Source organism: Thermobia domestica, chromosome 18, assembly GCF_964235325.1.
Source record: "Thermobia domestica chromosome 18, izTheDome1.hap1.1, whole genome shotgun sequence".
Classification (NCBI taxonomy): Eukaryota; Metazoa; Arthropoda; class Insecta; order Zygentoma; family Lepismatidae; genus Thermobia; species Thermobia domestica.
This window is the reverse complement of record NC_137471.1, coordinates 68,482,298-68,498,700: the sequence shown is the minus strand read 5'-3', so window position 1 is coordinate 68,498,700 and position 16,403 is coordinate 68,482,298. Positions and strand designations below refer to the sequence as shown.

At 32.3% G+C, this 16,403-nt stretch overlaps 1 protein-coding gene across 4 annotated transcripts in view; it reads right to left on the bottom strand.

Annotated features, from left to right (window-relative positions):
* The window catches only part of LOC145674987 (sodium-dependent dopamine transporter-like), a 175,406-nt gene that overhangs the window by 132,473 nt on the left and 26,530 nt on the right, over positions 1-16,403 (bottom strand). For all 4 annotated transcript variants that reach the window (XM_081745323.1, XM_081745325.1, XM_081745326.1 and 1 more), the window contains exons 3-4: positions 15,075-15,207; positions 8,300-8,431 (exon numbers count right to left, since the gene is read on the bottom strand). In XM_081745323.1, the coding sequence (XP_081601449.1) occupies positions 8,300-8,431; positions 15,075-15,207 (265 nt within the window). The remainder of the gene's footprint in view (positions 1-8,299; positions 8,432-15,074; positions 15,208-16,403) is intronic.

Genomic DNA, 16,403 nt, shown 5'->3' with positions numbered 1-16,403 from the left:
TAGTGCGCAGAAGAGATCCATATTTCGTGGAATGATCAACAATTGATGTATTATTACTGGAAAATTTGAATTACATTTTCAAAGGCAAGGCAATGTATTAGGCCTTCAATATGGCTAGTATACATAAGGACTGGATTCTAGCATTCTGCCTCAATGCTAACCCGTACAAATTGATTATAATAAACTTCTGAACATTTTTTATACTATAAATTCTACTTTTATTTAAAGAAATTAATTTTAAATTGAATTCTTCGGCTAACTGGATATTCCTAAATGTAGGCTTATTTGAATAATTTCTGCACATAGAATAAATATACAGGCCTACACAGGCCCGTATTTAGGTAAGTGCTATTCTGTGCTCTAGCACAGGGCGGCAGAGTTTAGGGGGCGGCAATTTTTTTTAAATTCCTTTTTTAATATTAACAATAAAATAATATTTAAAACTAGTAACAGAGTCCCGTGCAAGCACGAGAAAATATCTTAATGTGTTTAATTCGTTCTAATTACAGTAGTTATAATTAGCTAATTTGCTTATTTAAAAAAAATCTTCTTTCACCCCCACCCCAAGGGGTGAGGTTGTCATGAAAACTGATACCGTTAAACTCATCAACCTTGAAAACTATGAATTCAACACCACTAATATCTGTCGTTTTCGATTAATTTTAAAATCTCGCCCCTTTCTTGGGGGGTTTAGTATAACCTTGAAGTTGAATTGGATTAAAACTGTCATTGTTCATCTCAGCGACCGCAAAAACTATAAATTCGACTCTAATATTGGTCGTTTCCTATTATTTTTAAAATGTCCCATGTTATTCTCTTGCAGACTTTGCACTCCCATATCTCAGCTCAGGTGTGACTTAGGGACCTGGAACAGATCATTTGGATCATTTTTCTGAGAGTTTTAAAATATATTAAAATTTGATGTTTCTATTATGGTTCACGATTTGAAAAGCGCTACAGAGAGCTTATTGATTATTATTAATAATATAATAATATAGATTCTATTAAACCATTACTGACGGTGAATAGTGTAAACATTTTTTTCTTAATAGTTGTCACCAATAATTATTAGTGTCTCACAGTGACGTCCACCAATGAATATCAGCCAATCTCAGCTTCACAGGAGAAAACAGTTTCTTTTCAAATATTTTGGGAAGAGTTTTTTTTTGGGGGGGGGGATAATCTAACATGAGAAAACGCATACAGGAGAAAAGCATTTTTTTGTTTGCAAATACTTTATTAAGTTTTTGTTATATATATATATATATATATATATATATATATATATATATATATATATATATATATGGTATGGCGCTAAATTCGTTGTACAAAAGCAGAGAAGTGATTCCTGAGAGAAAAACAAACAAAAAAAGTTCCAATAAACATAGGGCGAAACCCCATCGTTTACGTGTTATAGACTGCCAAAAACAGGAAAAAATGAATTTTAAAGGTTCATAGCTCCAACTACCGTAGTCGGGTCAAGACTTCACTTAGGAACTAGTATGTGCCCTATCCAAAAATGCGTGTTTCAGAATCCTGAGGTGGTTCTATAACAATTTTTATAGAGGGAGTTTAACTACAGGCCTATGATATAAAGTACTCTCCAACTACCTCCATAAAAGTTGTTGCGTGAGTACCTTAGGATTCTAAAACATGTATTTTTGGATAGAGCACATACTAGTTCCTAAGTGAAATCTTGACTTGACTACAGTAGGTCCCACAGTTTAGGAGCTATAGACCTTTAAAATTCATTTTTTTTTTTTATGTTTTTGGCAGCCTATAACACGTAAACGATAGGGTTTTCGCCCTATGTTTATTGGAACTTTTTTGTTTGTTTTACCCTCAGGAATCACTCCTCTGCTTTTGTACAATGAATTTAGCGCCATACTGTATATATATATATATATATATATATATATATATATATATATATATATATATATATATATATATATATATATATATATATATATATGTAAGTTTTATAAAATGCTTTTTACTAAACTTACTATAATCTTTACTTATAAGTTCAAAATAATGTCAAAAACACTGCCTATTTTTTTTAAATTTCATATATTACTATTACAATGACAAGAGTAAATATTTAAGAAATTCAATCGTAATCCAAGTGAAATTATGAAATATAAAAATGTCATAATGGTTGATTGAGAATTACTAGAATACATTTTCTCCAGACAGACCTACACGAATAAATTACATGCCAGTATTGAGAGAATGTGTCCCCAATGAATGAGTGGTTAAGCTCGTTGCCTTCAAGTCAAAGTGTCATGGGTTCAATTCCCGGTAAGGACACAAGTGGTTCGGATTCCAAGTTAAGCTGTAGGTCCCGTCCTTAATACGTGATTATCATCCTATGGAAGGCAATGGCAGACTACCATGGGTTCACCCTGCCCAGGTATTATAGGGAGCTAGCTTGTTTACCAGCGGGGGCTGAGGTAAAGAGGAAAAGATTTCAACAATTTTTCTGCCTGACTCTTGCAATACTCCCTCACCCTCCTTCTATGTGTCAGCGTTGCCAGGGTTAAAAATTTGTCACATGAATGTCATTGTGAAGAGAGTGTGAGTTGGTTATTTGTTGTGTGCTGTTGTGGTTGCGGTTTTGTTGCTATTATTCATTTGACAATGGCTTCACTGCGTAAAAGAGGGCAAACTATGCACAGCGAAGCTAGAGAAGTAATAAGGAAGGCCATACTGCAGTGCGACGAAGAAGCGAGGGACAAAACTGAAGCATTTGTTATCACAGCCTAATTTGCGTGCGTCCACGTACACAGGGATCTTCGATAGGGATTGCATAATTGCATAAACTCTTGGAATTAAATGAGTATTAGCTAAATTTTTTGACAACGCACTGGCAACCCCGCCCAGGATCGTCGAGTGACCGTTTCTTGGCGACGGGGTGGGGAACCTGCCAATCAACTCTGAATTCCTCAGCCTCGCATTAAAGCTAGCTCCCTATATTACCTTCGGTCAAACACCTACCTTCGGGAGAAACACTACATCATAATCGTCATTGAGAGAATTAGGCCATTTAAAATTACGTTGTAACTTTTGTAACTTGTAATACCTAAACTGCTGCTCAACAAGAGATGGTATGTTTGCAAAATCACGGCTTGCTTCCTTGTTTGAGACATAAGTTTGTACGGAATGGGTGGTACATTATTTAGAGCACAGGGGCGCACAATGTATAAATACGGGTCTGGGCCTACAGTAAATCAAATATTTATATTGAGAGCTATTTACAATTTAATAAGTCGCTATTATTATGAACAATTCGCGTTTTATTCTGAATTATACATTATATATCAGATATGTAGTAATTAAAAAGTTTAAAGATTATCTTATAAATTGGTACAAAAGCAATAATATTGTACTTAGTGAGATATTACTTAATGTGGCATGGTTAAAAATGAATCACGTAGCCTCCGTGGAGAATAGACGAGATGATACTACTCCAGATGTCCAAACTGATTTAAAGGCCGAAATGAAACTCTACCCTATCAAGGGACGAAATGGAACTTTATCCTCTGCGTTATGGCTCTCTTGTAGGTGTTTCTTGTTTGGAGATTACCAAAAATTAGAAATTACCAAATCTGAAGTTAGTTGTCTTTTGTAACAATGTCACAAATTTCACTTCACCTGTTTTTAAAAACTAATTATATAAACATGAGACTTCAATAAATAGAGCGCTTCTTTATGACGAACTTAGAAATAGAGAAATGTAAATGGAAAAATATGAAATTTTCCTTTTTTAAAAGAAGAAAAAGAAACAAGAAAGGAAAGAAATCGTATTAATTTTAGACCAATTATGGTCAAAATAATTAACATATTGCTCGTTTTTCTTAATAACTAAACCAAGGAAGTCAAATTGTAACCTTAAAGTATGCACATTTCCACAGTACTATGCCAAGGAGGCAATGAACATTTTGCAATCTAATTTTCCTTTTCTTCTACCTTATTCGCTTTCATTATCTGCATTCTTAACCTGAAAAAGGATGTTCAATTAATGATTCGTTTCCTATGAAGGTCTATCTCTCATTTAATTGAAATATGGGAAAGTGTTCTGTCTACTTGACTCTTTCTGATCTTCTTCATAGGTAACATGCTACAGTAAAACCTGTCAACTTGGCCACCTCTCTAAGTTGGCCACCTGCTTATCTAGACCTAATTCATCTTGAACCTGCATTTTCCCATAAGACATTCGTTACTTACTACTCTATAAGCTGGCCACCTGTCTATCTTGGAATTGGCCACACTGGAGCAATGTTTATTCTATGATGATGATAAGTTTACCTGCGTATCTTGGCCACGCAAAATAAAGTTTTTTTTTTTATTTTTCTTAACTCTTTCGAATTCCCATATGAGAGGCAGATGTTCTGTATTTGTGACTGGGGAAAAGAAACAAGGATTCTCGCGATTTGCTCTTGGAGGTCAATGGCCAGAAGACTACCCTGATAAAGGGGTGATGAAGAAAGATGTGAATAAGAAAAAGCACGTACAGGAATTCAGGAAATGGTTGTACATATTTGTTTACCCTGTCTGTTTTGGTAAACCATTAGCTATATCAGCTCCTCTCATCAGTGGGGAGCTTTAGTAATTCCCGAAAATTCTCAAGGTTAAAACTAACCATCTCAATTGTCAACTATTGGCACCTGTCGGCTTGTCAAAAGATAGCGGAGTTTTTGAGATATGAATTCCCTCAAGATTTTTTCAAAATATCTTTTGCTCCGAGGGAAACACTTCTAGCTCATTAACAAGAGGTAGTTAACTACAATATTAGAATGTGCATATCTGCCAAAAAGAATAAAACAAATACGTCTAGAATGAACCACCATTCAGTAACAACTGAAAAGAAGTCATATAAATTGCATATGATTTTTTTCAATTTATAACAGCTTTTATTGTTTTCAATCTCAATAACTCAGTGTGCTATAATATCAATTTCAATAAACTGCGTACATACGCTTCTATTTCATGGTTGTTTGTGTTATTGTGTTTTCAATTCGAATAATTTAATGTACCAGACTAGTTTCCAGGAAGAGAAAGGTATGCACACATATTAAACATACTATAGTAATATTTTCTAGTACTGTATATTTTTATGATTACTCTACATACATTATGTATAAGTATCTGTCGTGCCACTACTTATTAAAATTTTACAATCAAGTAATACTAGAAATCCTATTCTAAAAGTACACAAATCACACTTATTTTCTGTAAGTTGGCCACCTGTCTAAGGTGGCCACTTTTCGATGGAGCCGATGGAGGCCAACATAGACAGGTTTCACTGTATTTACTAAAGTTGCTATACACCAGCGGTGGCCACCAACTTTTTCAGGCTTGATGGTTACTTATAATTTCAGAAATCACTGGCTGTCTACTTACCTGTTCAGTAGCCCGCTAGGACGAGTAATAAAACAGTAACAATAATCGATATGAACAGACGACAGGTTACCGCGGGGCTACCTCTCACGACTTTCCGGTCTACACGTTGAACACCCCTGATATATATAAACCTGCATTTTAAAATAGGACATAAGCACTAATCTATCTCGAGATATATCTATCACTCGAATTACGCAATTATCGTCCCTATAACTTTAAGAATAAGATAAATTGTACCAAATGACCACAAAATCACTTATCACTTTTCTCGCACCTTTTCTTTCTTTCTTGCCTAAATCATTCTAGGGAAAATGTGGAAAGTGAGATCGCGTACAACCAGGAACACTTGTAAATGAAAAGCAACCCATCTTCTGAATATAAATGTTGAAACAAGTGTTAATTATGTTTGTATAATTATTTTTGCAGCATTCTTTATTTATGAAGTGGCAGAGAGAGGAAGAAATATCTAGACTAGAGATGGCCAAACATTTCCGGATCGGAAATTTCATTTTCCGGATTTCGGAAAAAATCCGGCATTTGGAAATATTCTGGAATTTAGAACAGTCCGAAATCCGGAATTTTCTAAATTCCGGATTTTTTCCGAAATTCGGAAAGTGAAATTTCCGATCCGGAAAATTTTGGCCATTCGTAGTCTAGATATTTGTTGCTCTTCCACCACTTCATAAATAAAGAATTTGAAATTTTAGTACTATATAAACCGCACTTTGATCTTTTAGGGACGGAATTTTCGAACACACGTATTCTTGTATTTTTTTAATTAAAAATTTAAATATGAATTTTACACTCCAATCTAAGCGAATCCTCATATTGGCTCTATCAGAATGAACAATCGGAAAATTTAAGAAGAAATTGCACTTTCATCATTTTCATAGAGAAATTTTCGAAAACACTGACAAAAATTTTCCTTACTTTTAATTAAGACTTGTATATATTAAATTTAGCATCTCAAACTTAAACGGATAGTCTCATTGTGCAGTTGCTCAATAAAGAATGAGAGATTTTAATACAACAATTGTCGCTGTCTTTCCTTTAGAGACGATAGTTTCGAAGATGTTGAAATATGGATTCTTATTTTTTCTAAACATAAAGAGTAAGTAATTTTAATGTTTAAAAATCCCTTTTCTTTTTTTTCTTTTTCTTTTAAAGAAGTTGTTTCTCTGACGAGATTTACCTATCTAACTTCTAGGATATGTGAGATGTTCTAGGGTAAAAGAGAAGACTTTTTTATCTTCATTACATAATGATTTCTTATTCCTTGCTCTCGTGACAAAAGGAGTTTTCTGGCCAAATTTCATATTTCTAGCTATAGGACTATGGTCTGGGAGTTAATGAGTGAGACAATTTTATTCTATCATTCTATTTACAGATTTGTATAGTTCCTGAAGCTTCTTTAAACTTCCAAGCTTTCGACTCTCCCCTGGTGTCTTGGTCACGGAGGTTAAAAACAGAAAGAAAAAGAACAGAAACATGAAGGAATAAAACTGGAACGGAATTACCAAGCAAAAAGGTGTGTTGTACGAAAACACGTTGTCAAGTACGTCAGTGATCAACAGATAAAGATGATGCAAACTAAAATATGGCGGACTCAATTTGTGCGTCTTCCTTGTTCCTTGTTGGAAGGTTGCCAATTCATGTTATTATTTTTATTGTCATGCCAATACTGTGAAAATTTTGTAATTACTACTTCCCATTTGTCATTGACTCATCCCTTGTCTAAATTTATTATTTTTTTTTTAATGAATAAATAGCTAAATTCTCAAAAAACAGTCTCTCTACTTCATTTCTAGCTCCAAATAACATTTTTGAATCTACTACACTGTGTTGCGTTTCTTTTAAATGTTTCGATAAACCTGAAACCGGATTTTCTGCTTTTGTCTTTTATATAAACAATATTAGTCTTTTATATAATAGTTTACATTACGTAGTTTCTTTCTAAGTTTATTAAATAGATTATTATAGTATAATGGGAAAATGTTGTGTAATTGCAAGTCTCCTTTTGTTCATATGATTCATTTTCTAGCTTATATCGTACTTCTACATTTTTTCGATATTTTACTGATTATGCAGAAGGAAGTTAACACATTCTAGTATATAGTATATACTTTGAAGCCAGCTTAAATATTTTCCACTTTCTAAAAAAAAATCAATACTTTAAAAATAGAATTTGGGTACTTTAAAAACAGATTCTATTTTTTATTATGTTAAAGTTTTATAATATTAGTTCCTCTTACCAACTTAAAATTCAATCTCTCTATTATCAGCCGTATTTATTAAGTAATATAATAGATAAACTAAAATAAAATTACAGCTAAGAAATGAAAATCAGGATTAAAATGGGATAGAAGCAGGGACATCGTTTAGGAGAGCAGGAAGGGATAATTTCCCCCCGACCCCAAAGAGCTTGAGGAATACATTTACTTTGCTCGATTGTCTACTAATATACTAGTAAAAACGAGAAAGTCTTATGTCTGTGATGCTCTTGTCCCCCCCCCTTCCCTCAAGCGAAGTCTGAAATGACGCCCCTGAATACGAGAAAGGTTTAAATTAGAAAATTTACAAAAATATAGTAAGCTATACTGCGAGGAAAGTATGTGAAAGCATGAATGCCACTCATTGCTGCTGAAAATAAACAATCCAATAATCGTTTTCGAATTACGCTATCTTTATGATTTCTCACCCTCTGTACGCTCCAAAACGATACGTATGAAACGTAATTTTTGCAAAATATGTTAGAAATAATTATGTTTTTATACGTAGAAATCTTATACTAATTGAGTTTAAAGATTATTACACCCAATTATCAGTTAAGCAAATTGATATCGAGGAAGAACTATATATTTTACTAACCCTAGACATTTTTGTTACATACCATAGGAAGCTGGTGCCATTCTCCACATGCAAAGAGGTCCTGTGTTTGAAAATTCTCCAATTCCTATTTCAGCTGCCATTAAAGGCATACTACAGAGAGCGCTCATCAAAATAAAAATCAATATGAATGAACCTGGGAATAAAGGCACAAATCTTCAAATCTTTTTCTCTTACATGTTTGAAACTACATTCTAGTTGTTGCAGTGTAATACTAGAGCTATTTTGTGTCATCACTGACCGGAATATATGCCTGAAAGCATCAATCTCCGAGAGCTAACTTTATATTATGGGGAACAGTTACTACAAAAAATTAATGTTCAAATGTGAAGCTAGGAAACGAATCTAGAAAATAAATTGAATTAACACACGTATATTTTTAATTGTACTATAATGTCCTATTAAGTTACTCTTTAATATAGAATGATATTCTTAACAAGGTGTGTATATTTAACGAAGCATTGTGTATGGTGCGTTTGGTCCATAGTTCTATTTCAGCTCTCACCAAGTGTATTTTGTGGAAGCCAAACACCGTCTGCATGTATTTCCTCGGGATTCTTCCATTTCTTCCCAGTTCCTTCATCCCACCATCATTATCCACTTCACTATCATCGACTCCCTCAGCTTCGATGCATAATTGAGAGACGTTAAAGTCAAGATAGAATAATATTGCATTATACTTCGATGATTTTCAACTTTGCAGTTATTTCTTCTGTAAGTACCACTGCATATTGTTCCGAGTTGAATATGCTATTGCGATCAATATTATTGACTTTAATACTGTTAGAAAGTTAGTTAGAGCATAGTTATTACAACAATTTTCGAAGCTCAAATTTTGTAAATATTTGATAATATTATTCATAAGTTTCACATAATTAGTTAAATTATGTGAAAGAAATTAACATATTTTCGCTTTCATTTGATCCAATTTTTAAGGAAAATTTCGACCCAGTTTGTAAGTGATTTTTGTTAAAGTTTTTTAAAGTATATAGTCTATTTCCAAAGATTTTGTATTTTGGAAAGTCAAATGTTAGCGTTTGCTCAATATTTCAACATTTAAAGGATATTACAATCTTCAGAACTTCATTATGCAGTACAACTTACCCATCGAGTCTTAAAAACTATTATTACTTGACAAATGTATGATTTTATACCTATCCACAGCAGATCACGTTTAATATCTGCTATCTGTAAGCAAGGTTGTTTAATATAATTACTAGTAGATGCTCTAGGGTATATATTTATTATTAATAATAATAATAATCTGTAAGTTTTACGCTCCACGTTATGCCGTCTAGGCTGAAGGAGATGGTGATGATGAGAAATGAATGAAAATGGTGGAATGAAGAAAGTGAGAGGATACGGGAGAACCCCGAGAAAACCCACGCACAAGGTGGTTCTCCACCACCAAACGCACTTGGCGCGAGTAATAATAATAATAATAATAATAATAATAATAATAATAATAATAATAATAATAATAATAATAATAATAATAATAATAATAATAATAATAAAAGAATTAACCTTGTACCGCTGTTACTGCATTTCATTTAAGAAGTCATATCTTCAACATTTCAGCTCACGTTGGGGCTTTGGTCACGATCAATCAGTTCGTAAATCAGAAGGCACTAATTAAATAATTTTTGTTGTTTTTGTCCCATAACAAAAGAAAATCCTCGAGTATTCTCAAAAAGCATTTACATGTGTTTGGGCATGTAATTTTCTCACGTAAAATTCATTTATTTATTTATGGTGGAAATAAGTGAGAAAATGAGATTGAGGATATTACACCAATATTACAACGGGCATAAGGCAGAAATGGACAATAACTGGTTTTCGTTACTGCTTTCCACTGGAGTTTCGGATAGAATAAGAACATTTGGCAACCCTTTGGGAACAAAATTTTCAGTGAAATCAGGAATAAGATAAATTGTCGTTGCCTGAAATTTACTCCACGTCTTTGTTATGCACTGAAGTCTGTATAGGAATAGCGAAAAGAATTACCTCGACGAGGATGAAAGAGCACAGAAGAAACGCGTAAGGAGAGTAACCACCACCGTCATGCCTATCAAGGCATTTACATAAATCAGGACATAACATCGGTTGAGTTAGTGCACTGCATTCGAGCTCCAATAATACAGAAAGAAATATATTTGAATCTTTCTTTATTAGGATCAAAAATTTATAACTCAATTTAGACAGTGAAAATTTAGATCAAAGATGGAACTGCATAAAGACTAAATAAGACAAAAGGTCTTTCTATCACCATGTTCTGACAACAATGATCTGTACAGATATTGAACATCTGCAGTTCGCTTAGTGACAGTTTCTGTATCAGATATACATGAAATATTACTTCAATTAAACATAATGACATAAAAAATAGACAAAATTAAATGAACCTTATATGACAAAGTTACATGCAGTGTGAAGGGTTTAGTGGGAATCAAATTTGTTATGTAACAAGAACAAATCATTCTATTGAAATTATCTCAATTTCTTAAGAGTAAATGAACATAATTTTAGCCTTTAAGTGTTAAAAAAAATATGCATTAGTGCTTTTCAAACTACTTGAGTTTTTTTTCTTTCTCGTGTTACAGGATAAAAAAACAAAAAAAAAAATAATTAGTGATTCTGGTTTATGGACGGATTGATTGCGACCAGATCAGCCTGCGCGGGCTGAAATATTGAAGATAGAATTTTATTACTATTCGTATTTGGCTTCGGAAATATGTAACATTCTGGCAATATCCCTGGAAGTCTTTCAAAAATAATACTCTCATCCACACACAGCACGTGTATCTCTGAAGTGCGTGTAGTATATCAGATATTTCCTTGGCTTGCAGATCGTACGATCTGTTTCTGAGAGTACATGCGGTGATCAGTTTACATGTACAACGGCAACTCATATGCAACACTGATTTTTAGGATTGCGAAGACCAGTTACAACAATTGTAAGCAAATTTATTTCAGAGGAGATACAAAAACTGTTTCACTTGCAACAAATATGCTCATGTATTTAGGCCAAGGGCGCCGATTTCTCTGTAATTTTTTTTTTGGGGGGGGGCATTCAGATGCAGACGGTATATATATGAGAATTTTAAGACAAATTGCACTCAAATTATGCCAAATATTGTATATTCATAAATACAATAGGAGGGCTCACATGAGCTTTGGGGGGGGGGCAGGATCGGCGCCCTTGAATTAGGCCTGACGGTGTGCTACACTTCACTGATATGGGGTGAACAGTCTAGTACTTTTGGGTGCTTTGTTTCTAATTAATAAATGAATAACGGCAACTTTTTAACATAGCAGCAATTCGAATAAGAAATTTTTGTTAGTATACACTGGTAAACTTCAAAGAATATTTGTAAATTACAGATTATTTAATAAAATATATGAAATACCCTACCACAAATTACTGATAAAGTTATAATATTCTACACTTTAAAATATAAATATATTGTTTATATCGATTTTGTTGACTTTTTATTTTGTCGTCTATTGATTTTGATATTTATATTGACTTTTTAAAGTATTAAAATTTATATGTAAGAGTTACATTGAGGTAACTCAGGTTCATTGAGATTGACAAATGAGCGTCAAGTGAGTGAGAAGTGCTACAGCTCTGATAGCATGAAATCTCACGAAGTTGAGTGAGCGAATATCTAATTAGATTTATGGTTAACCTCTTTCCTTTGAATGTTCCAAAAGGCTCGATATTATTTTCCAAAACTTTGTTGCATTTCCTTTATTTAACACTTATAACTATTTTTGTATTGTCTGTAGAAACTCTTTCACATGAGCACATGTAGCCATAGAATTAATAAGGTGAAACGTCTTACCTACAATGAATAATATTCTAGAAAGACAAACTTCAGAAGCGTGAACAATTAGAATGGATAAACATCAGTTAAAGTTGCATCTGTGTTAGCTACATTTTTTTTTAAAAAAAAAGTAATAATCTAATTGGTTACTGTGAGACTTTTCTGAAAAGATCAGATCTCACTGTTAGTTGACAGAATCTCTTATATGCTGGCCTGTTACCTTAATTGAAAATATCAAGGAAGTTTAAGCCTAAATAATTTTGAACCGTCCATGGATGATCTATGTAGTCGTATGCACTCAATTATTAAAGTAATCTGTTGTAAATTCAAGTAAATTATTGAAATAAATTGTTCAAATTTCACTTTGAAGCTTTCGATAACGGACACTGAAAATTCGAAATATAAAGTTTTCATCGTAGAATAGGAAAGAAATTATGAGTAGTAATTTCTCATTATTAGTTAACGCTAATTTCCGTTTCATTGCTTCCATTTTCAACGAATACGTAGAGAGTTTATCTAACCAATACAGACAAAAGAAGTAAGAAATTAGTGTATGCTTGAAGTTACAAAAAAAAAAAATCTAACTTAACCATAGTAAAATATGTAAAGTAAGAAATTAGTATGTATTAGAAGTCACAAAAGTTCTAATTTATCAAAAGTACTATGTATTGTAAACACCCAACATATGCTTCTATTTACAAACATCAATTATGTCCTTCTTACTACAGAGTACTACACCTGCAGAGGACAGAGACAACAGCGATACCAATAGTCATACGACGACACAGGAACAACAGTGCCACCGTCTAACTTGGAGCACCTGTCCCCTTGAAGAAGTGACAGGATTTCGACAACAGATATCATTCTCGACTGGCCAAATCCCCTTTCTTGACTAGTAGTGGAGCCTTGGAAGTACCTTACCTAAACCCAAAGCTCCTATTTGGCAGTGGACCTCTTGATTTCCTTTTCCTCCTAGCTTGCAGTGGAGCATTGGGAGATTCCTTATCACAACACCGCCCTAGCTTGCAATGCAGTTTTGTCGGGACTTTAACCAATCTCTGCTTGCAGTGGAGCATTGAATGTCCTATCTATCCTTATGTAGCTTGCTTAATGGGGATACTTTCGAGAGACAATTAGGTCGAAGGGGATTTGACCATAATTTAACAAAAACATTAGAGAATTTGTATCTATTTTGTATTATAGTAGAATTTTGGAATAAAATCTAGTAATGGAAGAAAACGATTCAGGATCATAAGTTGCTCTACATATGCTCTACCTACACCTCCAAAACAGAACTTTACAATATAAAATAACAACCTATAGCATATTGGAAGTTAAAAACGTCTAATTTGTCAAAAGTAAAATACTGTATACAAAATAAGAAATTACTATATATTGAAAATTATAAAGTAGCTAATTTATCAAGAGTAAAATATGTAAAGTAAGAAATTATTATATATAAAAAGTTACAAAATTTCCACTTTATCACGGGTAAAATAAGTAAATTAAGAAATTATTAAGAATTAATTTTATAAAATATATAACTTATCAAAACTAAAGTATGTACTATTAAGTAAAAAAATATTGTATATTTTAAGTTATAAAATTTCAAATTTATCAAAAATACAATATGTACAATAAGAAACTATTACATATTAGAACTTAGAAAGTTTGCAGTTTATCAAAAATAAAATATATGAAGTAAAAAAACTATATATATTTGAAGTTACAAGTGTAATTTATCAAAGCTAAAAGATGTAAAGTAAGAAATTATTATGTATTAGAATTTTCAAAATTTCTTCTTTATCAAAACTAAAGTGTGAAAAGTAAGAAATTATTAGAAGTTACAAAATATCTAATTTATCAAAAGTAGAATATATACAGAAATTACCATGATTGAGAATTACAAAATTTCTAATCTCTCAAAAATATCTTTTTCTGTTAAGTAAGAAATTATTATATATTTTAAGTTACAAAATTTTTAATTTACGAAAAAATACTATGTATTGGAAGTTACTAATCTAATTTATCAAAACTAAAACATGTAAAGTAAGACATTATTATGTATTAGAAGTTTCAAAATTTCTTCTATATCAAAAGAAAAGTGTAAAAGTAAGAAATTATTATATATTAGAAGTTGCAAAATATCTAATTTATTAAAAGTAAAATATATAAAGTAAGAAATTATTATGATTGGAAGTTACAAAATTTTTAATCTATCAATTTTATTTTGTTTATTTATTTTTTAATGTTAAGTAAGATTTTATTATATATAGCTTAAGTTACAAAATTTCGAATTTATCACAAGTAAAATATGTGAATAAGAAATTAGATGTTAATTAATTTCTATTTTATCTAAAATGAAATATGTAAATTGCAGTAACGCAGAGTAAATAGCACCTATACCAGACTATTATAGTCAAATAATCAAATTCTTTTCACTTCAGAGGCCCCTTGGCTCAGTGGTAGAGCGTTCACCTCTGGTTCATGGAGTTCTTGGTTCGATCCCAGTTCGCGCCAAGTGAACTTCGTTGTGGAAAAACACCATGTGCGTGGGTTTCCTCGGGGTTCTTACGTTTCCTCCCAATTTCCTCATTCCACCATATCATTCACTTCTCATCCTCACAGTCTCTTTTATCCTAGCCGGCATAAACAAGGGACATAAAACTTCAAGATTTTATTTTATTTTCATTTTCTATTTCAGCTCTACATAGCACGATTACTCATAAAAACAGGAATGATAATTTAATATTTCAATTTTAGTTCATTTGACATTATATTTAATATTTCAAGACAAAAGTATTTTAATTTCAATTGTAAATTTTTCCTATACATTGAAAGTTAGAAGTAGGTCTTACTGGCATAAATAGTTGCCTGCTTATGTTAAATGTTAGTGTTTGTGTCTTGAATTTAAAAAAAAAAAAATAATAATTTGAAAATACTACTTACCTCTTCCGTATCTTTGACAAAAAGCAAACAATCTCGAAAAATCACTTGGTATACTCATTAAGGCAAAGAGTGTGAATAAATATATTCTTTGAGACGACCATGTCGGACGTCCCACATCACGTTCAACTTCTTCCTGTAATTGAGTACAAAATATAGAAATTATATCGAGGTTCCTTTTGTTTTTTTTAAACCCTGGCTGGATAATACTTTTCTCAATAGTTTTTCAATATATTCATGAAACTTAATATGGAGTTGGATATTGTTTACTTTAAGACAGAGAACACAAGATTTATATATATTGTTAAAACATTCAATTTTTTGTTTGATCAAAAGATCCAACATATCTCAATCAAAAATTTTCTTGTACGCCTTATATCTGGAGAACTATACACAGTGTAGTCAAACCCCAAACTATCACTTAACTCATTAAGATGTGCTTATTCCGTAGAAAATACGAAAACTCGATTTAGGATCCGTTCAAAAATTTTGTGGCCCCTGATCGAAGATCCAATATATTTCATTCAATCAAAGATTTTCTTGTACGCCTTATATGTGGAAACCTACATACAGTGTAGCCAAAAATAAACTATTACTTAACTCAGTATGATGTGCTTATTCCGTAGAAAATAAGAAAATTTGATTTAGGGGTCTTTCAAGAATTTGTGGCGCCTGATCCATAAACTAATTATTAGCCAAGATTGCAATCTTTTAATCCATTTATTATTATTATTATTATTATTATTATTATTATTATTATTATTATTATTATTATTATTATGATTATTATTATTGATCATTCCTATAATTATTGTTTAACATTCCGTGAATACGTCATGAAACTAGAAGAAGCTGGGTTCGTTTCCCTCCCAGAGTTCATCACAGACAGCACAATGCACGTACACTACCCGTATAGTACATGTACAATTGCACGGATGCAACATGTGCATCACTGGATAAATACACGCCTGTACATGTGATGCAGATATGCGTCACATGTCCTATTCAACACCTTCACGTGCGCAGTACATGTGCAATGCACTCATCCTGCACAAGTGATTTACACTTACCGCTCAGGTGATTTACACGTAGCACGTATTCGATTTACATGTAGTGCACAAGTAATTTACATGTAGGACAGAGGTGATTTACACGTAGCACACAGGTGATTTACATGTAGTGCAACGGTGATTTACATGTAGGACAGGTGATTTACATGTAGTACCCAGATGATTTATATGCAGAACACAGGTGATTTCCTCGTAGTGCAGAGGTAATGTAAAAGCATATTCAAGATCCAACGGAAAAAAGGAGTTTATATATTTGGTGCCT